The 21,339-nt window shown below is 49.7% G+C and overlaps 13 protein-coding genes across 13 annotated transcripts; 5 read left to right on the top strand and 8 right to left on the bottom strand. All coding sequences in view use genetic code 12, as the record gives it.

Moving 5' to 3' along the window:
* Positions 1-1,071: 1,071 nt before the first annotated feature.
* DIURU_001970 (peroxiredoxin) lies at positions 1,072-1,659 on the bottom strand (the record flags this gene model as incomplete). The annotated part of the gene is made up of 1 exon (XM_034154570.1): positions 1,072-1,659. The coding sequence occupies one exon, from the start codon at positions 1,657-1,659 to the stop codon at positions 1,072-1,074; it is 588 nt and encodes a 195-aa protein (XP_034013295.1).
* A 691-nt stretch (positions 1,660-2,350) lies between these two features.
* On the top strand, positions 2,351-4,720 carry SEC18 (AAA family ATPase; the record flags this gene model as incomplete). The annotated part of the gene is made up of 1 exon (XM_034154568.1): positions 2,351-4,720. One exon carries the CDS (start codon positions 2,351-2,353, stop codon positions 4,718-4,720), a length of 2,370 nt encoding a protein of 789 aa, XP_034013294.1.
* A 188-nt stretch (positions 4,721-4,908) lies between these two features.
* DIURU_001968 (uncharacterized protein) lies at positions 4,909-6,783 on the top strand (the record flags this gene model as incomplete). The annotated part of the gene is made up of 1 exon (XM_034154567.1): positions 4,909-6,783. The coding sequence occupies one exon, from the start codon at positions 4,909-4,911 to the stop codon at positions 6,781-6,783; it is 1,875 nt and encodes a 624-aa protein (XP_034013293.1).
* A 24-nt stretch (positions 6,784-6,807) lies between these two features.
* DIURU_001967 (heme-dependent oxidative N-demethylase family protein) lies at positions 6,808-8,067 on the bottom strand (the record flags this gene model as incomplete). Its single annotated transcript, XM_034154566.1, has 1 exon — positions 6,808-8,067. One exon carries the CDS (start codon positions 8,065-8,067, stop codon positions 6,808-6,810), a length of 1,260 nt encoding a protein of 419 aa, XP_034013292.1.
* Positions 8,068-8,370: 303 nt separating this feature from the next.
* On the bottom strand, positions 8,371-8,769 carry RPS14B (40S ribosomal protein uS11; the record flags this gene model as incomplete). The annotated part of the gene is made up of 1 exon (XM_034154565.1): positions 8,371-8,769. One exon carries the CDS (start codon positions 8,767-8,769, stop codon positions 8,371-8,373), a length of 399 nt encoding a protein of 132 aa, XP_034013291.1.
* Positions 8,770-9,786: 1,017 nt separating this feature from the next.
* Positions 9,787-10,179, bottom strand: DIURU_001965 (40S ribosomal protein uS8; the record flags this gene model as incomplete). The annotated part of the gene is made up of 1 exon (XM_034154564.1): positions 9,787-10,179. One exon carries the CDS (start codon positions 10,177-10,179, stop codon positions 9,787-9,789), a length of 393 nt encoding a protein of 130 aa, XP_034013290.1.
* Positions 10,180-11,281: 1,102 nt separating this feature from the next.
* DIURU_001964 (RNA-binding RNA processing protein) lies at positions 11,282-13,333 on the top strand (the record flags this gene model as incomplete). The annotated part of the gene is made up of 1 exon (XM_034154563.1): positions 11,282-13,333. One exon carries the CDS (start codon positions 11,282-11,284, stop codon positions 13,331-13,333), a length of 2,052 nt encoding a protein of 683 aa, XP_034013289.1.
* Positions 13,334-13,948: 615 nt separating this feature from the next.
* POR1 (porin) lies at positions 13,949-14,797 on the bottom strand (the record flags this gene model as incomplete). Its single annotated transcript, XM_034154562.1, has 1 exon — positions 13,949-14,797. One exon carries the CDS (start codon positions 14,795-14,797, stop codon positions 13,949-13,951), a length of 849 nt encoding a protein of 282 aa, XP_034013288.1.
* Positions 14,798-15,386: 589 nt separating this feature from the next.
* On the top strand, positions 15,387-16,196 carry DIURU_001962 (putative ADP-ribose 1''-phosphate phosphatase; the record flags this gene model as incomplete). Its single annotated transcript, XM_034154561.1, has 1 exon — positions 15,387-16,196. The coding sequence occupies one exon, from the start codon at positions 15,387-15,389 to the stop codon at positions 16,194-16,196; it is 810 nt and encodes a 269-aa protein (XP_034013287.1).
* Positions 16,197-16,276: 80 nt separating this feature from the next.
* Positions 16,277-16,840, top strand: DIURU_001961 (uncharacterized protein; the record flags this gene model as incomplete). The annotated part of the gene is made up of 1 exon (XM_034154560.1): positions 16,277-16,840. One exon carries the CDS (start codon positions 16,277-16,279, stop codon positions 16,838-16,840), a length of 564 nt encoding a protein of 187 aa, XP_034013286.1.
* Positions 16,841-16,879: 39 nt separating this feature from the next.
* DIURU_001960 (uncharacterized protein) lies at positions 16,880-18,052 on the bottom strand (the record flags this gene model as incomplete). Its single annotated transcript, XM_034154559.1, has 1 exon — positions 16,880-18,052. One exon carries the CDS (start codon positions 18,050-18,052, stop codon positions 16,880-16,882), a length of 1,173 nt encoding a protein of 390 aa, XP_034013285.1.
* Positions 18,053-18,189: 137 nt separating this feature from the next.
* HIS3 (imidazoleglycerol-phosphate dehydratase) lies at positions 18,190-18,849 on the bottom strand (the record flags this gene model as incomplete). The annotated part of the gene is made up of 1 exon (XM_034154557.1): positions 18,190-18,849. One exon carries the CDS (start codon positions 18,847-18,849, stop codon positions 18,190-18,192), a length of 660 nt encoding a protein of 219 aa, XP_034013284.1.
* Positions 18,850-18,982: 133 nt separating this feature from the next.
* Positions 18,983-20,191, bottom strand: DIURU_001958 (uncharacterized protein; the record flags this gene model as incomplete). Its single annotated transcript, XM_034154556.1, has 1 exon — positions 18,983-20,191. The coding sequence occupies one exon, from the start codon at positions 20,189-20,191 to the stop codon at positions 18,983-18,985; it is 1,209 nt and encodes a 402-aa protein (XP_034013283.1).
* Between the last annotated feature and the right edge of the window lie 1,148 nt (positions 20,192-21,339).

The following is a 21,339-nucleotide window of genomic DNA, read 5'->3' as shown; positions in this document are numbered from 1 at the left end:
AAAAGTCAAATCGGATCAAAAGGAGGTTACTACTTCCCTTTAATCTTCTCATTATTTAACTTTTATATAACTTGCAGCTCACTCATACTCAATGACGCAGAAAGTGGACTGATCCGCGGAGAGTCACTCTAACATGATCGAAGAAAAATGGGACAACAAGATTTAAATGATTCGTATATGCGAATAATGGTCAGGCTTTCTCAATTTGCAAAGCTGGAAGGGCTCGAACGATGACCCGCGGGATCTTCCGAATTGCTATACGTCATGCTGAAATTTTCATAGTTTAATTCAAAAAATTTGGCGGTTGGAGATTGCTGCTAACTATGGCCAACTCAGAAAAACTGAAAAACTCGACTATCCTTCATATTTTCAAATTTCTCCACAAAGTCGAGACCAAATCGAAAATCTAATCATACTGAATAAAAAGCACCGCCGGGTATACAAAACTAAGCTTATAAGCCAGGTTGAGTACGACTCATCTAACTGGCACCTAAAATAACCCAGAACTGCGACGAACGCCAATATCACTTATTCTGAATGGTATCAAAAACCTGAAATTTTACTGCGACATCGAGGGTAACCTGGCCGAGTGGTCTAAGGCGCCAGGGTAAGGTTAACAACTTTACCAACCAATCCTGGTCTCTTCGGAGGCGTGGGTTCGAACCCCACGGTTATCACTATTTTTTATTTTTGCGAGTGCAAAAGCATCGATAATTTTTGTGCACTATTATCTCTGATAAGGACAGTCGTATCATATCACGACATTGCAGACGAATCAATTCAAGCGTAACGTGCCAACAAGGGCCAAGAGTTTTTGCTTTTTCTAAAAATTGTCCATATGAATGAATGACAGAGTTGTGTACAGAACGGCTCTCAATGGTTGTGGCTAGGTTAAGAGGTTATGCACCCTACAGGCCACTGGCTTAGTGGCCCGAAACCTGCAGCGTTACAAGTAACTACAAGGTTCATGATTGTGGCTCAATTTGTCAGCAAGCCCATGTGAGTTTTCAAGGAGTCAATTGCAGTTTATCATTCTATATTGAGCCTATACACGTTACATTAAGTCGAAGTTTAGTTAACCTTGTTGAAGTATTCCTTCGACGAGTCAACTTCAGGCTTGATGGTGTCGGCACCGGGTTGCCAGTTAGCGGGGCAAACTTCACCGTGCTTGTCAGTGAATTGGAAAGCTTCCAACAATCTGAGCGATTCGTCGACAGATCTACCGACGGGCAAGTCGTTGATGGTGATTTGTCTCAAGGTACCCTTGGGGTCGATCAAGAAGATACCTCTGAGGGCAATGCCTTCTTCTTCGATCAACACACCGTAGTCCTTCGACAACGAGTGGTTGGTGTCGGCAACCAAGGGGATGTCGACGGGACCCAAGCCACCGTCCTTTCTGGCGACGTTGGTCCAGGCCAACAACGAGTATTCCGAGTCGGTCGAGGCGAACAACACTTGGCAGTCCTTTTCGGCGAACTTCTTGGCGGCCTCAGAGTAGGCAATGATTTCGGTGGGGCACACGAAGGTGAAGGCCAAGGGGATGAAGGCCAACAACACCCACTTACCCTTGTAGTCTTCCAACGAAACGGTTTCGAAGGTACCGTCGACGACGGCGGTCTTGGTGAACGAAGGAGCGGGCTTTTGAACTTGAGCAACCATTATTCAATTGATGTTGAAAAGTTCGGAGGGGGGGCGGGCGTCTGCAATTTATACCGAAAAAAAGGTGGCTGCACCAACTATGCCTAATGACAAATTGTTTCCGAGGTCTAGAAACGTGGTACTGACAAATTAGTATAAAGCGACTCGGAAAATATTAGTCAGCCACAATTAACTCCGTAAGATCGTTTACAAGTAGCTAAAGTCGACGCTAATTGAGGTTCACATGGAGACTAGACCTCATAGCGGGGGTGCCCCTCCGTCGGGCTGAAAAGTGTGGCGTCACCGATGGCGGAAGATACCTGATTGGTGAAATTCGCGCTGCATGGCCCGACCAACTAGATCATAAATCCCCGTTTAGGCGTTTACGAGGCACCTTATGAACTGTACCGTCGACTTACCCGATGACTTAAAGGCTTTTGAGCATTTGCTTACAAGCTGAGGTGATTGATGATACTATTATATCGCGCCATCCAATGAAAACTGTGGTCACAAACGACGTATCTCCGTGTCCCCGTCAATAATTTCTGTCGGCAAATGTGCCCAGGGCTCATACCACAAGCTAAAATGAGCCACTCTCCGACTGAATTTCCGCTGCTTCCGCAGCGCGGAAGTGTCGAAAGTTCTTCCGTATTCCACGTGTCACACTATCGCGCACGCGAACTGACAGGACCCGGCCGATTTAACCGCCACCATGGAGAAGTTCGGATTTCACAAGGTGCACCATAGCCCCACTAACAGTGGCGCCAGCATTACCCATTCAAGGAGAAACCCTCCGTCGTCTCCGCCCAGGCCATTAGAGCCAGTGGCACCTCGACAGGTGATGAAGTTAGCCGTGGACAAAGTCCCCAACAACTCTATCGCCGTCGCTAATAGAATTGGGGTCAATCCCGATGACTTTGCCCTGATTCCGAACCACGCTCCCATTCTTATTGACAGCCACTACGTCTACGACATCGAGAAATGTCCCGAGCTTCCCCACGGTATGCTTGGTATGGCTGGTCACACCAGACGGTGGGGTAAGTGGTCTCTCGGGCAATCGATTCATGCTGAGCCCTACAATATCCATTCCAACGGCTCACAAAAGAAGTATCTCAATGTGATTAAGGTCACCGTCGATCACTTGAGCAAGTCGCATGCCCACACCACTCCGATCAGCGTTGAGGACTTGACCGAAGTGTTTATGACCAATTATGAAAACCAAATCCTTCAACCCACGCAAGCCATGGTCATGGAGTACAAGGGCCACTACTACCTGTTGCTTGTGTTGCTGGTTGAGATCGTGGATGTTACTCAAGCGGACGGGGCACCCTCAGTTAAGGAGCTGGCGGATTTGGACACTAAGGGTATTTTGATGAGAAGCACCGTTATTGAATTCTACCCTCACGAACACTCTAAAATCAACTTGCAATACCCTCTGGGCAAAGGTGGTTTTTTCGGCAAGCCTGGACCCCGTCCTCGCCAACGGAAGCAGATCATCAACCCTGACTTCAAGTTGGAAGATTTGGGTATCGGTGGTTTGGACTCGGAATTCCAGGAAATCTTCAGACGTGCGTTCAACTCGAGAATCTTGCCTCCAGAATTAGCTGAGAAGTTGGGGATCAACCACTGTAAGGGTTTGCTTTTGTATGGTCCTCCCGGTACTGGTAAGACCCTTATTGCCCGTAAGTTGTCGAATATGCTCAACGGTAAGGAACCCAAGATTGTCAATGGTCCCGAAATGTTGTCGAAGTACGTGGGTGCTTCCGAAGAGAACATTAGAAACCTTTTCAAGGACGCCGAGGCTGAGTACAAGCAAAAGGGTGACGACTCTGACTTACACGTCATCATTTTTGATGAGTTGGATTCCGTGTTCAAGCAAAGAGGGCTGGGTAAGTCTGATGGTACTGGTGTTGGTGACAACGTTGTCAACCAGTTGTTGGCCAAGATGGACGGGGTTGATCAACTTAACAACATCTTGATTATTGGGATGACCAACCGGTTAGACTTGATTGATAATGCGTTGTTGCGTCCGGGTAGATTCGAATTGCAAATCGAAATCGCTTTGCCCGATGAAAAGGGGCGTAAGGACATTTTGACGATTCACACCAAGCTGTTGAGAGACAACCACTTGTTATACAAGGACGTCAACTTGGACGAGTTGGCGGTGCAGACCAAGAACTTCACTGGTGCCGAAATTCAAGGGTTGTGTAACTCGGCGAAATCGTTTGCGATCTCTCGTCACACTAAGTCCGGTACTATTGCCCAAGTCGACATGGATTCGATTTCTAAAATCCAAATTACTATGAAGGATTTCCAATTAGCACTCCAAGAGGTGAAGCCTGCATTTGGTACCGATGAGGAAGATCTTGCCGCTGCCGCACCCTATGGTATTATTCACTACGCCGACAGCATCAGGCAAATCGAAAATAAGGGAGCCTCGCTCGTTGAAGAAGTTTCTGAGTCGGAAACCGACTCCTTGGTGTCTGTATTGTTACACGGGCCTCTGGGCCTGGGTAAGACAGCCCTTGCATCTACTATTGCCCTCAACTCACAATTCCCTTTCATCAAGATGCTCAGTGCTGAGAGTGTTGTTGGTATGAGTGAGTTCCACAAGATCAGTTTCATTGATAACTTCTTCCGTGATGTTTACAAGTCGCCGTTGTCGGTGGTGGTGCTTGATCAATTGGAAACCTTGATTGGGTACGCGCCTATTGGGCCTCGTTTCCTGAACGACGTGTTGCAAGTGTTGAAGGTGTACCTCAGCAAGTTGCCCCCGAAGGGTAGACGACTTTTGATCCTCGCCACCACTTCAGCTTACTCGGTGTTGCGGAACTTGGACATGTTGGGGTCGTTTTCCAACATCATTGCCGTCCCCCTGATCACCCACATTGATGAATTGGGCAGAGTGTTGCACAGTCAAGGATTTGACCGTCACACTGAGCATGCTGTGGTCCTGCAATTGCAGCAGACGGACTTGAATATCGGTGTCAAGCGGTTGTTACAGGTGCTTCTGAACTGTAAGTACTCGAAGGCTTCCGCCGATGGCATCGTCGATAGTATTATCGAGGCGCAGACGTTGTAGGCACCCAACTAGTATTTGATCGAATTTAATTCGTGTATATGAGTTCAATTTACGAAAGACTATGCTTATAGAATTATGCTTACAGTCTAGACTTCGCGCGGCAAAATGCCCCAGCTCCTGTAGATGGCATCTAGGGATTATGCATACCTCCACTATAGAGCCGCACAGCGACAAGGCAACTAATCATCATGAATACCTCGTTCAGTTCTAAGGACCCGTCGACGTTGTCAAATTATACCAAATTCGACGTGACCGATGGGGCTCTCGATATGGACATTGACTTCGACGCCAAGGTCGTCCATGGGCGTATCACCTACCAGTTAGTGGCGCGTGAAGACACCAAGTCAATCGTACTTGACACCTCCCACCTCAAGATCCGCCGGGCTGCTGTCGGTGAAGTTGAAGTGGACTACAAATTGCACGACCGCAAGGAGCCATTGGGTTCGGCCCTTGAGATATTCTACGACTTTAAGCAAACCGCTCGGACCACGGTGACGATTGATTATACCACTACCGATAAGTGTACTGCTCTCCAATTCTTGGATAAGGAGGTCACCGATGGTAAGAAAGCACCCTATTTGTTTTCACAATGTCAAGCGATCCACGCTCGGTCGATGGTGCCTTGTTTCGATACCCCTTCCGTGAAACTGACCTACGTCTTGAGTGCCACCTCACCTTATAAGGTGTTGATGAGTGGTCGCTTCATCGAGAAGAAGGGTGACAAGTATTTCTTTGAACAACCAGTTCCCATCCCTCTGTACTTGCTTACCGTTGCTCTGGGTGATATTGTTGGCGCACCCATTGGGCCTCGTTCGACCGTTTACTCTGAACCAGTGGGAATCAAAGCTGCCCAATGGGAGTTTGAGGCCGACATGGAACACTTCTTAGAGATTGCCGAGAAGTTGGTGTTTGAGTACGAGTGGGGTACTTACGATGCCCTTGTGTTGCCAGCATCATTTCCCTATGGTGGTATGGAAAACCCCAACATTACCTTCCTCACCCCTACTTTGATTTGCAAGGATAGACTGAATGTATCTGTTGTGGCCCACGAACTTGCCCACTCATGGCTGGGCAATTTGGTTACTCTGAAGAACTGGGAACACTTCTGGCTCAATGAGGGTTGGACGGTGTATCTTGAACGTCGTATCATTGAAGCTATTACCTATGCTGATGCTAAACGCAAGGGCAAAGCCAATCCTGAACAGTTTGCTGCCCAAATGCGCTCGTTCCTCGCTATCATTGGTTGGAACGACTTGGAGAACTCCGTAAAAGCTTTTGGACCCGAATTGTCTCAATATACCAGATTGGTTTTGGAGCTCGGCTCCGCTGACCCTGACGACTCGTTTCTGTCGGTTCCTTACGAAAAGGGTTCGCTGTTGTTGGTTCACATCGAAGAAGTTCTTGGTGGGAAGAAAGTGTTTGACCCATTCATCCCTCACTACTTCAAGAAGTACCGCTACAAGCTGGTCGACACCAAGGATTTCTTGGACACGTTGTACGAATTCTTCGCTGATAAGAAAGATAAGCTCGACAAGATCGATTGGGATACCTGGCTTTACGGCGAGGGTATGCCCCCCAAGCCCAAGTTCGACACTACGTTGGCCGACGAATGCTTCAAGCTTGCCAATGAGTGGAAGGCTGCGACAAAGTCGGGTGACTACGACAAGTTCTCCCCGAAGGATGTGGAGTCATTTGAAGCCAATCAGCTGGTGGTACTTCTCGACACGCTCAGCAGTTTTGAGAACCAGAACGACTTCCATTGGGCCGACCATGCTAAAGCTTTGGAGGCGATGGACAAGGCATACCCCATTTACAGCGATACTCAAAATGCCGAAATCAAGTCGCGCTTTTACATGTTGCAGGTCACCGGGAAGTCCAAGAAGTACTGTAAGCTTTTGGGAGAATGGTTGGGTGAAGTCGGGCGTATGAAGTTCGTGCGTCCCGGGTACGCTATCCTCAACGAAGTCGATCACGACTTGGCGGTGGAATACTTTACGAAATGGGAGAACACGTACCACCCCATCTGCCGGGCGCTCGTCAAGAAGGATTTGGGCTTGTCGTAATATTAATACATACTAGGAGATAAATCAGAATCCGTTGGTAGGATAGCTGCTCTCATCAAACTTATCTGGAAGCCAATTGTACTTTTCTTTGGTGTAGCTTGACCCAGGATTAGTCCATCCGTTTTCGTCAACATCTTGGACCACCCAGTGTGCAAATGGATAAGTCGGAAGAGTTCTGATGGGCTCTTCTTTATCGATTATTCCTAACTCAAGCTGCCGGGAGATAAGTCGGTCTAATAGGTCATTGGCGCGGTTCTTTGAGACGGGGAAATTTTTATAGCGTACGATCCTTTCGTCAGCATGGTTTATCACCTGTTTTATCAAGCTGGGGACCATGGGTTCGTCTTTCATTTCCTCAATGGAGTAGTATAGAGGGTGATTCAGGAATACGATCACCCGCGAGCGGGGGAGCCGTCGTAACGCTTGTCGCTCAATACGGACGTTCAATGCTTCATCCGGCAACGTGCTCAAGTCTGTATTTTGGTGGCCCGTGTGAGGTCCATCAGCATAGCAGCCGGTGGTGCGCAACTTGTGGTCCCAAGTTAAGAGCCACAGAGCCCGTTCAACGGGTTTCCCCACCTCAAGCCGACCGAACCATTTCTCCATCAGTTTCTGTAACTTCTCTTTGTATAGGGGAACCTCGCCGTGAATAACATCCAAGTGCTGGCCGAGCTTATCCAGAACGCCAAACCCTCCCCCCGGAAATGCTACCGCTGCTGCCACAAGATAGTGTCGCCCATCCAGTCTCTGCTTGACAACGTAGAAGTCTTCTTGGGCGATTCTCGCCACATATTTTAAAGGGTGGTGTTGCAAAGGGGGTGTCATATCGATAACGTCTCCGGTGATCTCATTCCGGATAACAGTGTGGTCAGCATTGACGGCCAGGAATAAATTAGGGTAGCGTAAAAGCATGTGGTTGACCACCACCTCCATCAATTCCTGACACCCGTCGGCGCTTTCGGGAAGCCAGTCGAGGTAGTCCCGCCCCCACTTGGCGAATACCTGCTGCTTCAGCTCGATCAAATGCGGGTAGTACCGGTCCATGTCGAGCCAGTGATTGACGTCAAGCTTGTATATAGACATTGTCTGGTGGTAGGGCCACCGGAACGGCCGCCACGGTCGACCATCGTAAGTTGCCAATTGCTCAGGAGTGATATAGATTGGTGTTGGCTCCGGAAGAGAATCATAAGACGTGAAAGACAGTTTCCGTCTCAGTCGTCGAGCGATCCACAAAACTATCGAAGCCGTCAAAACAATTGCCACCACCAATAGTAAGAAAACCATGGTAGTTTACTGGTGCGGGGAGTGTGATTACAAGTACGGCTTACTCCGCGTTATCTTTGATGCGCTCTCTATACCGATTAGGCAACGCGACTTGACGCAACGTTACACCAGAAGTAAGAGTGAGACAGCATCACAAGCATCAGTGTGCCAACTAAAAATTTTGAACATGATCTCGATTGATATGACATGTATTCATCATGTCACATCGTGTAGTGATGACTAAGCGTCAGACCACTGACTCTACTCTGATTGTCCCAGTGCGTAATTTGTATTAGATATGTTACATAGATGCAAGCCACCCGCTCACAATCTTCTACCTCTTCTACCACCCTTTCTTCTGGTCGAGTCCGAGGGGACGGGGGTGACGTCTTCGATTCTGCCGATTCTGAGACCCGAACGAGCCAAGGCACGGAGGGCCGATTGACCACCGGGACCGGGGGTCTTGGTCTTAGTACCACCGGTGGCTCTGAGCTTGACGTGGACAGCGGTGATACCAACTTCCTTGCACTTAGCGGCAACGTCTTGGGCAGCCAACATGGCGGCGTAGGGCGACGATTCGTCTCTGTCGGCCTTAACCTTCATACCACCAGTAACTCTGGCGATGGTTTCCTTGCCCGACAAATCGGTGACGTGGACGAAGGTGTCGTTGAACGAAGCGAAAATACGGGCAACGCCGAACACTTGGTCTCTGGTAGCTATCATGTTAGTCACAGGTCTTTTGGAGGGGGTATATGAAAACTGAACATGGATTCATGTCATTGGATAGATGTCCCTGGAAAGGGTCAAACGGTTCCAATTCATCGCTTCATCGTCTCTTCAGATAGAAGAGAAAGATCCGTAAGGAGGAGCATGTTCGTTTTCGCAATGCCGGCGGGTGGTGGCACTCGTTCGCTGTACTTACCAGACATGGTGATGATTTTCGACCGCTGAGGTTTTTCCAATTTTTTTTTTGCCTGGGTGTCGCGCGTCCCCTGGGTCTGTAACCCTAAGTCACGTGCACACCAATTTATATCTGTTCGAATACCCCGCCACCTGCCGAAATCAGCCATAATGGGGATATTGAAGGTGTAGTCCACGAATGACGATTACCATATTCATATTTACTGTCACGTCGTGGTTAGCTGTTGCTTCATCCTCGCTCTGGCGCAAGGCTAGGTGATCTTCGCGCGCACCTGACACTAGCCACCAGAGGAGGCAACGTCACCACTAACGACTCTTCAAATCGCTAACCCGAAGATTCTGTCTTGAAAAATCAACTTCTTTTGAAGACAATTTCTATGTTTAATCATGCTATGAACTATCCGAGAATCTCCGACATCTCTCACGTTAAATTCTGGTCTGATAAGCCTTGGAGCCTGCAATTAACAACAGCTAACGAACACTTGCAATGGCTCAGCGGCTACCTCCAATCTTGAATTAATGAAAATTGATATTAAGTCTATGCATTCTCCAATTTGAACTCAGTAAAGCTGCCATGATTCAGCTCAAATTTTACGGTGGAATTCAAAATATCCATGCATCAGAAGATGAGCTTCCCCGCGTTGGCGAGCTAACCCAATGATGATCCCCTTTTATGACCGTTGAATGACAACTCTCAAGATAGTGTATCTCAAAGTAATCTCTCATCTCAAGAACAAGTGCTACATTACCACCATAAACCATAGGTGCCTTCCCCAGGGAGTCATTATCGATGTATGTTCATTAGTCTATTATACACGTCTAGTAGACGAAGCCCAAGATCTTACCCGAGACGTGCTTTCTTCTAGCCTCTTCGTGGTCCATGATCCCGGCGGAGGTGGTCAAGATGACGTAACCGAATTGACGGGCGGGCAACAAGTTGTCGGTCCATCTTTCAATGTCACCGATCTTGACGTTGAATCTGGGCGAGATGACACCGCACTTGTTCAATCTACCGTTCAATTGAACGACGATCTTGCCCGATCTGTGGTCGTCGATGTATTCGAATTCACCGATGTAGCCGTGCTTTTGCATGACGGTCAAGAACTTGATGATGACCTTCGACGAGGGTCTGATCATCACCTGTCTCTTACCGGTCTTTTCGGCGTTGTTGATGGCGTTGAGGGCGTCAGCCAAAACGGAGGTTCTAGTCATGGTTGGTTCGAAAGGGCCGTCGGGGAAATTTTTCACCCAAGTAGAGGGCACCCTCGCTGGCGACCGCGCGCGCCGCACCAGGGCAGTGGGTAGCCAGAGGCCATCGCCCGCGAAAGGCGAGGGTCACGTGTCTGCTAGGGTTACCACCCTAACAACCGAAAGATATTATCACCGCCGCGCGACTCCAGTAACCCCAAGTGGCCCCTAGTGACCATCTACAGTACCAACTAGCCCTAGAAGGCACCCATCAGAATCAGAAATATTTTAAAGCATCTCCACATCACACCCTCAGCTTGTAGTGACCTTCTGGTGGACCTCCTGTCTACGCTTAACCATGATTATAGTCCTCCCCTCAATTAACGTAAATTAGGGTTGCAACCCTAGTAGTGCGCGCGCTCGGCGACCAGCCTGTGCAGTCACCGCCCCGGTGCGACAAAAATCTAGTGAAAAAAAACTGCCCTCGAACAAGCAAACCACCATGCCGTCCCAAAAGTCCTTCAAGGTGAAGCAAAAGTTGGCCAAGGCCTCCAAGCAAAACAGACCCTTGCCCCAATGGATCCGCTTGAGAACTGACAACACCATCAGATACAACGCCAAGAGAAGACACTGGAGAAGAACTAAGTTGGGCTTGTAAGCTGCTGATGAAAGTCTAACTGTATAATAGGGTTATAGCATAATCGACAAAATCAAGATCAAGATGTAGACGGCGACTAGCGCCAGCTAATGTTAGAGGTTTATCCTTTAGATGGACTATCATAAGGTAGCCTCTCACCCGCCACGAGCGGCACCCTATAGATGATGTCACCGCGGAAATAAACTACTTCTATCGCCTACGTTTAATACCGATGCTGCTCAAGTCAATGTGCTAACACCTTTTTTTCCGTTTTTATTTTACTTTTTTGTCGTTGTTTTACGATATGAGTTGTCATTATTTGGTACAGTGTCATAAGGAAGCCAGTTAGACTGGTAGTCTCTTAATACTTCCTATAGCGGGGGCTCGCTAGTGAATTACACCCGTCTGGTTAGGCGCGCCATGGGCATCGCAAGCCGCACGCACCGAGACTGAGGCCATCGGAGATCTCAGGGTACACCTACTGTCGCCATGGGGAAATCGCGTGGGAGACGGCTCGAGAAGAAAGTCGCCAAGGAACGGCCCGTCGACGGTCTGGAGGACTTAGGTGAACAAGAGAAGGATGACTACTCCGTGAGCACCAAAGACTCCAACGGCCACAATGTGTTTTTTGGCTTAGTTGACCCTACCGAAGTTGATTACTTTAAGCAGGCGGAGCTGACGCTCAACATCGGCGCCTTCGATGGTGATGCTGACCGCCAGGGTTTCATTCGCAGTGTGTTGGAGGAAGCTAAGGGGAAGGAGCTCAAATTGATGACGAACCAGATTTGCCTGAAGTTGATGGAGCGGCTCATCTTGGGCGCCGTCGACTACGAGGTCAAGTACTTGTTTTCGGTGTTTGTGCCGTACTTCACCGCGTTAAGTCACCAGAAATACGCTTCCCACGTGCTTGAAACATTGCTCGTGAGGGCAGCGCTGGTGTTGGAGAAGGAGTTGGCGGGAGAAGTCATCGCCGAGGACGACCGCGAGCCGCTTGCGTCGATGGAGGACATGTTTACGTCGGTGGTGAACCAGATGCAACCCGAGGTGAAGCAGATGATGACCCACAACTACGCCTCCCACGTGTTGCGGGTGATGCTCCTCGTGCTTGCCCTGAAGGAATTGCCCAGCACCACCAAAGCCCACTCAACGTTGCGGTCGAAGAAGCTGAAGATCGCCAGAAAGATGATCGAAATCAAGGACACTACCGACTTCGGCAAGCAGTACCAGGTGCCGGGCCTGTTCAAAGGGTTGCTCAAAAGCTTAGTCGATGCCTCGTGGGAAGGCGAAGCTACCGCTACCAGTCAGGACGAAGAAGCGAAGAAGGCGTCGACAAAAAAGTTCAGAGAGCTCGCCATCAACAAGGTGGCGCTGCCGGTGCTCCAGTTGCTCATTCAAGTCGAAGGCATAAACGATCGCGACCGCACTGTGTGGCACCTTATCTTTGCATCTACAGAGGAAGCCGACAACGACGAGCTGGCTTTTGTTGAGTACCTTCTTTCTGACTCCGTCGGGTCCCACTTCCTTGAGCTGTGCGTGAAGCTGGACACCGTGAGACCCAAGTACGTCGAGCGTCTCTACAAGCTCTACATGGCCGACCGCGTGTTGAAGCTCGCCAAGCGTGCCACCACCGGGGTGTTTGTTATCCAGGCCCTCTTATTCCGCCTTCGCGCCCCTGACGTCGAGCATATCCTCGATGAAATCATCCCCGAGCTTGCAGGATTGATTGACGTTGAAAATAACGAGAACTTAGATCTTGCGCAACGAGTTATTGACGCTCTGATTGCTCGTTCTAACTACCGTCGACAAGAACTTATCGATCAGTTATTCGCTAAGCTTGCCCCCAATTACCCTTCCGCCGCTAACGAACGTGACGACTTCACCGAGGATGTCGATGCCGAACTCTTAGAGAACACTCTCCAGTTGTCAAAGCTGACGCTTGGTAATACTCGCGACGACTGGCCTACTGCCGAAGAACGGCGCCGCTCACTTTTCCTCGAGAAGTTGATGGAGTACGACGATAAATTCGTTAGGGCGGTGTGGCTCAACTTCATGGCCTTGCCGAGAGAAAGACTTCTGCAGATGTGCTTCCACGGGGTGTTCTCGCACGTCGTCGAAGCCCTGATGAAGGTTGATCCTCATGAGAACAAGAAAGTTGAAATCTTGCGCAAGCGTTACCTCCAGCTTTTCCAAGGCCACATCGTTGACTTAGCCTGTAACTCATACGGCTCGCATTTGGTGGACAAGTTGTGGGCGTTTACGGTGTTGTTGCCTATGTTCAAGGACCGCTTCGCCCAAGAGATGTTTGAACAGCAGAATAAGGTCAAGGACTCGCAATACGGACGCATCGTTTGGAAGAACTGGGACTTAGAAAAGTTTGTCAGAAAGAAGCTGGATTGGCGCCATTTGGTGAAACAGCAGGAACTTGAATTCAAGGAAGCCAACCAGCGGAAGAAGACTAATATTGAACGCAAGTTGGAGCGCTTGGCTAAGACACAAAAGCCCAACGATGACGGGCCCAACGCTAAGCGATTTAAGCGATGAGTCGACGAAATCGCATCACGGACTTACATAACATCACGCCATTGTGTACGACAATGGTGAATACTATAAAATATTCGACTTGCAGTTGTAGCTAACTCATTGTAAGAGCGTTGAACCTCAAGTGAACGACAGACTGGTGATACACGATATGATACTCTTGATTTCATACTTAGTGGTGGTCGACGACATCAAGTAATTTACAGAACCATGTTTACAGTGCTCCTGTTACAAGAAAGTAATCAGAGTTAGCAAAGTCTTTACCTTGCATGATCGGTGACTGATGCGTGGACAATTGTACGATAGCGAGTTCACATACGCGTAGAATTATCGCGTTGCTCAAATGATTGAAACCAATGCCAAAATGGTGGCAATACAAAGTTTTTGGTGTAACTTCGGCCTTGGGTATGTTCTCGAGTAGATCGCATACTTACATGTGGCGAGACGAGACCCCACTCGAGAGAATCTATCGCCGAAGTTGTGGGGAAACGGTAGATTAACACCGAGATCCCGAATATGTGGAGAAGGTTGATGTGATAACAACCTCCACTAGACAACGAGCTTAGATAGTAAACATTACTGGAACACTGTTTTACACATTTACTTCATAATATATGCCTAAGCAGTGAACGAGAGCGAGAAACCCAACTTGTGGACGGGTTCAGCCAACTTCAAGGCGTCGAACGAAGCACCAAGACCCAACTTGACACCGGGTCTCAATTCTTGCGAGTACGACAAGGCGGTCAAACCAGAGTCGGCGATCTTAGCCTTGACAAAGGCAGAAGTGTCCAAAGCGTACTTGGTGGCGAATTCAACGTTGACCTTGTTCGACTTAACCGAGTCCCAGGTGGTCTTGGCACCAACTTCAACAAGGGGCGACACCTTGTGGTAGTAGGCGGCGTTGAAGACAGTCAAGTTCGACGAAGCGGTAGCGGCAAGAGCGTAGTTGAAGGTACCGTAACCAACACCGAGCGAGTACTTGTTGACCTTAGCCGAGGCAATGTCGTAACCCAATTCGGCACCGGCGGTGAAACCGTCGTGAGCCACAACCAAGTCAGCGGTGGCAATGGGGCCCTTGAGCAAGTCAAAGAACAATCTCGAGTTAACGGCCGATTGTTGGTAGAAGAAGTTAAGCTTGGCGGATCTAGCACCGTTGGGGACAACCGAGGTGTCCAATTCACCCTTGAGGCCGGGGGTCAACAATTCCGACAATTCAATCTTGGTACCCAAGACGTTGGCGTTGTTCCACGATTGAGTGAGGGTCAAGCCAGTGGGCTTGTCGACGTACTTGGCTTCAACCGAGGCGGCAATCGAGTCGTCCTTGGCGGTCTTACCCTTGACGGTGAACGAAACACCATTGGGGGCAATGGTCTTGACGTCGACGGCAGCGGTCGATTGGTGGTAGAAGTCCTTGTTCAACAAGTCGTGAGCCGACTTTTGGAGGTCAGAGTAAGCAACGGGAGCCATGTTGTTGAGAGCAATGAAGAAGAAAAAAAAGGGCAATCGCGCGCTTTTGTTGGCTCCCGACACCATTGTCACGTGGGCCAGCGTATCCCCGGGGAGGGGTTCGTTCGGTACACCGGGGATCTATGGAAGTTTGCGCCTATGGATCGACATAATTGACGTCGATTGAACCGTCATCGATCGGCATTGACTCGCTAGAATCGACGGGGGCGGCTCAATTGACCTCTGAACCCTACGCGATCCAACAAAATCCCTCGCGCCCTGTGGTAATTTGCGGAGACACGCCACCTTGACAGTGAGGCATGACTTTAGTGCTAAGTGCCCGGGGCTAGGGCTAAAATGAAGATGGTCACACTGCTAATGGTTATGGTCGTTCCGGCGATTCCTTTGCAGATATTACGATGTATCGCTAACGGTTAGTTCGTGTTGATTATAGCTTTGACCCATCGGCTGCTTTGCCCCCGCGCCCACATGGTCCGGAACATTTCGGAATCACCCGCCACTGGGGGATGTAGTGCCACCAACATATTAAGGATTGACGCGCCACAACGTGCGTGTCGATCACGTAGAATTTATTGGGAAATCACCCCCAATGCCTCATATTATCTTGGTCACCATTGCCCATGACCTCTACTGCCAATGGAACGTGCAGCTAAAGCAGCTTCAACGGCTTCTCCCCACGTTTTCCGTGTCAATCACTACCCACCACGGATCGGTGGAGGCGCTATTTGAAACGACCCCGCCTCCACACCTACAGCAACCCCGGCGAACAGCGGTTGTATGTCCCGCCAACAGTTTACTGTATATGGGCGGGGGGTTCGATCGAGGAGTACTCGAGGCGCTTAAACCCGCTGGCCAACTGTATAAGGAGTTAGAGCGTTACGTCCAGGGCCAGGGCAACTATCGGTTCCGGGGATATATACCTGTGCACACGGTGGAGACTGTGGAGACCGCTGCTGTGCGTAATGACCGGCGTGCTTACACCCAGTGGAATGTTGATAGCTTAATCTTGGCACCGCTGATGGTAGTTCCCGAGCCGATTGATGTCTCTCGCGCAAAGTCGGTGATTGTTGACTCGATGTGGAATGTGCTTGTCCACTGTCAAGACCAGTGGGACGTCGTGGTCGTCCCCGGTATTGGTGGTGGCTACGGTGGCATCGATCACGCCACAATTGCCCGCCTTCAAGTAGCTACACTTGCAATATACTATCTTGATGTGCTGCCCCTCCAGCGCGCCCTTCTCATGTTATTTCTATTGGGCAAGGACTATCGCAAATATGGCGGTGTTGACACTGAGGAGATGGACACTCATGTCACCGACCATGGACGCCACGTGGACCCGGCTGCTGACCGGAGTTTGGCTGATATCCTCAATTGTGTCAGCCTCGACCCCATCCATTAAAAATAAACGCGTCTGTGCGGGTGTGTGTATGGGACTGTGATTATGCAGCTCATAACTTTAGCGAAGAACTCCTCAAGGCCATGGAAACGGAAGCCAGCCTCAAGTACACCCTCGGCTTCGTATGGTGTTGCGAGACAGATGAAGTGCTTTTACTAAACCGCCTCAAGGCTCCCTGGATGGGGCGGTGGAACGGTGTTGGTGGCAAGCTCGACAAAGGAGAGCCGCCGTTGGCTTGTATCGTACGAGAGACTGAGGAAGAGACGGGGCTTACCCTTGATACCTACGAAGCTCGGGGCCAGTTACTATGGGACTCGCGCAATTACACAACACCGGTGTTCAGCGCACCTCAGTTGATGGAGGTGGAGACATCATCCGAGCCTACTTACGTCGAGGTGGGGGGACTCTACCTCTTTGTCGCCAAGGTTACCAAAGCTCAACGAGACGCCTACGTCACCCCACGACTGTTGGTAGAAGGAATCTTAGACTGGAAACCGATAGCATGGATAACCCATCCTGATAATGTTGGGGTGGTCGATAACATCAGAGTGTTCATGACGGACATTCTCAACGGCAGCGCTAACGACGTTTACCAGGTGACCTATCGTAACAATATCCTCATTAACCAAACGAGGACTCAAAATTAATTGATTAGCACTTGATCCATACTTATCTCTATATACAAGCTAACCCTGAGTTGTGGCCGCAATGATAATGCCGGCAGCCACGCTAACATTCAACGAGTCCACCACGTCGTCGCCTTCGCGGCCTTTCGGGATGGAGACAATAAAATCCAGCTCGGCCATCGTCTTGCGACCAACCCCATCGCCTTCCAGGCCAAGGACGAAAAGTATCGGCGTCGTATCCGCCATCTCTGACAACTGCGAAAGCTCTACTGGCAAAGCTGACGACAGAGGCGACTCGCTGGCGGCGGTAATAATGTTCCACCCGTTCCGTTTCGAGTGTTTGACGAAATCCACCACTCTAGGCGTCACATATACCGGAAGCTTTTCCAACGCTCCCACACTGGCCTTATTGGCTACGGGTCCCATCTTGGCCGAGTTCACTTCGGGTACCACGACAAAGTCAACACCCATGTAATAGGCAGTTCTGACAATACCACCTACATTCATCGGATCGGTAATACCGTCAAGCAAAAAGCCCACGGGATATTTACCCGCCCGGGCTACCGGTGTAGTTTGAGTGGTGACTGTATCGGAAATATCATCAGCGTACACCACAGTTTCAAATTCATCAGTGGTGGCATGGCCAAGCTCCTTCAATGCTGTCCGAGGTACCAGTTTCGTCTCGAGGACAAGCCCGTTATGAACGCCATTTCGGGTCAATTTCGCCATCGAGGTCTTATCGGCCTTGATGATGCGAATGCCCAACTGCTTTGCCTTATCCACCACGGCTTCATCACCATTATGAACGAATAATGCGTTATAGGATGTTCTCAGAGGGTTCTCCAACGCCGCTCGAACACTGTGAGTGCCGAAGATATACTCAAAAAGGCGGTTTGGCTCGCGAGGTCCTTGAGATAGCCGTTCGGGGTGGGCCTCAAGAAACTTAGACTTCTCGTGGTCCTTACGCATCTGGCGGTACCGTCGTTGGCGTTCGACCTTTTCCGTAAGCTTTTGTCGTTGTTCAGGGGTGATATTGTTGTATTTTCTCATGAAGAACTCATCCTTGGAGAGACCAGCTTTTTCCCACGGCTTGAGCTCCTTTGCCGGCAAATTCTTATCGAACGAACGCACCCCGGGGTTCGAATAGTGGGGCTTCGAAAGCTGTCCCTTGCCTGAGCCATGCTTAACCAGGCATCTCACTGACGACGTCACAAACGACCGGAGGGGTATCATCGGTGCGCGGTGTCAGATCATCGCCATCGTATATCCCCCATCACAAAAGGCAGATTTCACAAAAATGATATTAGAAATATTTGTATTTTGAGTTATTCTATATATTCTATGTCTCTATCAAACTAGTCCGCCTGCGACTAAAACAACACACCCTTGGTCAGAGGCACATCGTTAGTACCGTTCAGCGAGATGGCCTCGCGAATCGCCACCGCCAACGCCTTGAATGCCGACTCCGCCCGGTGGTGGTCGTTGAACCCACGCAAGCAGTCGACGTGCATGGTGATGGCCGCCCCTTGGGCGAACAGCTCGAGCACGTGGGGGATCATTTCACACAGCAAGTCGCCGATCTTCTCTCGTTTGAGGCCAAGCTCGACCACGGCATAAGGGCGGTTGGAAAGATCAACCACGGCTCTAGATAAGGCTTCGTCAAGGGGAGCGAACCCGGTACCAAACCGCTTCACCCCCTTAACGTGGCCAAGCGCCTTGTGGAAGGTTTGACCAAGAGCGATACCGACGTCCTCAGCGGTGTGATGGTCGTCGATGTGCAAGTCACCGATGCACTCAACAATCAACAGCCATCCCAGGTGCTTAGCAAGGGCGTGCAACATGTGGTCGAGGAAACCAATCCCGGTTTCCACCGAGATCACTTGCGACGAGGTGGCTTGGGCGGCGTGGTCCACCTTGGGCCGGTCCTTGAAGATCGACTCCTCTAAGCTGATGGGACCGCCATCCAAGCTGAGGGCGATCTGGACCTTGGTCTCATTGGTAAGTCTGGAAAACGTAGCGCTTCGAGTCATACTGAAGTGGTATTAGTCACAAACGCTAGGCGCCGCGCGACTATGAATGTACGTACTGCATAGAATATCAGCCACTAATTTTCCTGGGGAAGGTGATAGGGTCTCTTCTATATTGTAATGTACAAAGCTTTATCTAAAACCAGGGGATTTTGTCGTTGCCTTCCCAAACCACTTGGCCGTTTTTCAATGCAGCGTCTTCGGTTGGGTTGCACATCAAAATTGCCAGCCTCAGTCCGTTTTCCAAGCCTGCCTTGGCGGCCCATTCCAGCACGAACCAGTCGCGCACCGTAGTCGTCACTTCCAGCTCCCACGCCACAAGCCGCTTAGTCTCGCCAACAACCGAGTTGGCAGTGTAAAGGTGGTTGCGCATCGCCTTGAAAAGGTCGATGGTGGTGGAGTCGACGTCGTAGCCAGGCATCACCACCGTCTTAAGCACAGTGACATAGTTTTCACTCAGGTTAATCCAGTCCATTGTCCACACAATAAACCCAACAAGCACGCCGTTCTTCGAGAGTTTGACGCCAAACGCTTGGGGTTCAATCTTCTCGAACTCGTGGTTGATGGCAGCGTAGCTCAGGTTGAGGAAATCGAATTTTGTGTCCTGGTCCGGCTCCTCGTAAAACTTCTTATATGAGATGTATTTGGCCCGAACGTGGAACCAGTCGACGATGTCAGCGGTGGGGACCACTTGCACCCGCATCTTGCCGTCAGCGGCGGTTTCTTTGCGGCACTTAGCGTCAAGTTGGCGAGCGTACTCATCCATAACCGGAGAGAATTGGTGGTAGTTAATCAACTCGACGTCACCTTCAACATCGAATTGTTCCGAGGTCATCGGGATATGGATTAGATCAACTGGCATCAGCATGAATCCCAGTTTCGCGTAGTATTCGCCCACCTCAGAGTAAAGGAAAATGAACCCATCCGATCCAATCACATCCCGAACCTCCTCAACTAACTTATCAACCATTATTTTCGCCAATCCTTGACCTCTGTTTTCGGGATACGTAAATACAGCTCCAATGCAACCCAGTAACACCGGGGTAACCTCAACGTCATCGCCTCGACGAACATATTTGAGTGACCTCCGAATCAAGATTTCAATCAGCAGCAACGGGACGTTTTCGTCGGACTTCTTGCTCAAGTGGTAAACCAATAACCGGTCAGCTTTGGACAGCGTTACTTTGCACTTGCCCAAAACAAACTCTCTAATCACGTAGTCATCGGTCGAGAGCTGGCCCTGCCAGGCTGCCAGGTTGCGATCGCGGGTATACTTCACCAGGTCAAAGTGGTCGGTGATGTGAGTGACTTGGTATTGGCTGGGGTCGATGATAGAGCTTGGCATGGTTGGTATAGTCATCGGGACGAGCACGTTACATATATATACGCTTACGGCACATCACTGGGGCTGCGTTACCTATGATCTGCTTATATACAGGTGTGCCGTTTATAACCGCGAGCTAACAAATTCCCAATTGGGGAATTTAGCCGCCAGATGCTATGAATGCCAGACCTCCATGACCTCGATCATTAAATATGACCAGAAGTCTTCTTGTAACGCACAACAATTGATACCATTCTGAACATCTATATCGAATTAACATTGCAAATGGTGAACGGATTATACGAGATGTGTGAAGCCCACCAGTTGCAGCCAGATCGTCGTAAGAACCCCGAACAATAGATTCCTCTAACGTCAAGAGACCGCGATCAGATCCACTAACTTCAGGAGAACGCGGTGAGGGGTGGGAGGGGAGTCACGAAGACGGAATGTCTTACCCGGGTATCAGCGAGTTGATAGCTGTTCATGACCCCTCGACGTATGTTTAAAGTTAGCATCAACAGAGAAATCTACCGGGCACTCATCCTAATGAACGGGCTCATAAATTCACGAGTTACGTACTTCGGAGACGTACTCCGTTACTTCGATGAATGCTTCATCTGAATTTGTATGACGGAACAAAAATGTAGTCGTCACATCAGATTCTCTGAAGAAACTGCCCCAATGCTTTTGTGCCATCCACTTCGCCTCCGCCACGGGTAGCCTGCTGTGCTAGATTGCTCTCCTTCAGCGATGGTGCTACTCATTGCCAGAATTACAGACGCCGATTACTCAGACGCAGTAAATCTAACCGCAGGGATCGAACTGGACACTCCAGCGAACAACTCCCACAGAAAACACAGGCGATGCGCTTCTGCCAAAGGCCATCACAGCCGAAAAATTCGGTTTTTTGGTCAGTGATATGAGATCCTTGATACTTGTAAACGTGGTTTTTTTCCGTCGATTCAAGGCGTGTCAAAGGAAGCGTGATGTCAATACTAAGATGAAAAGATGACCTGAATGTACTTTTTTGGCTCCAATCATCTAATATGTTGATAAAAAGTGCTCGCACTAGTGTGCATCCTGGGCGTCAATAAGACCCTTCCAATGTCTAAGTTACTCAAATTTTGGTATAATCTCCTAATTTCGACTCCTTCAGTGCGCAAAGGCTT

This window comes from Diutina rugosa, assembly GCF_008704595.1.
Source record: "Diutina rugosa strain CBS 613 chromosome Unknown scaffold37_size135356, whole genome shotgun sequence".
NCBI classification, from domain to species: domain Eukaryota; kingdom Fungi; phylum Ascomycota; class Pichiomycetes; order Serinales; family Debaryomycetaceae; genus Diutina; species Diutina rugosa.
This window is presented reverse-complemented; position numbering and strand designations above follow the sequence as displayed.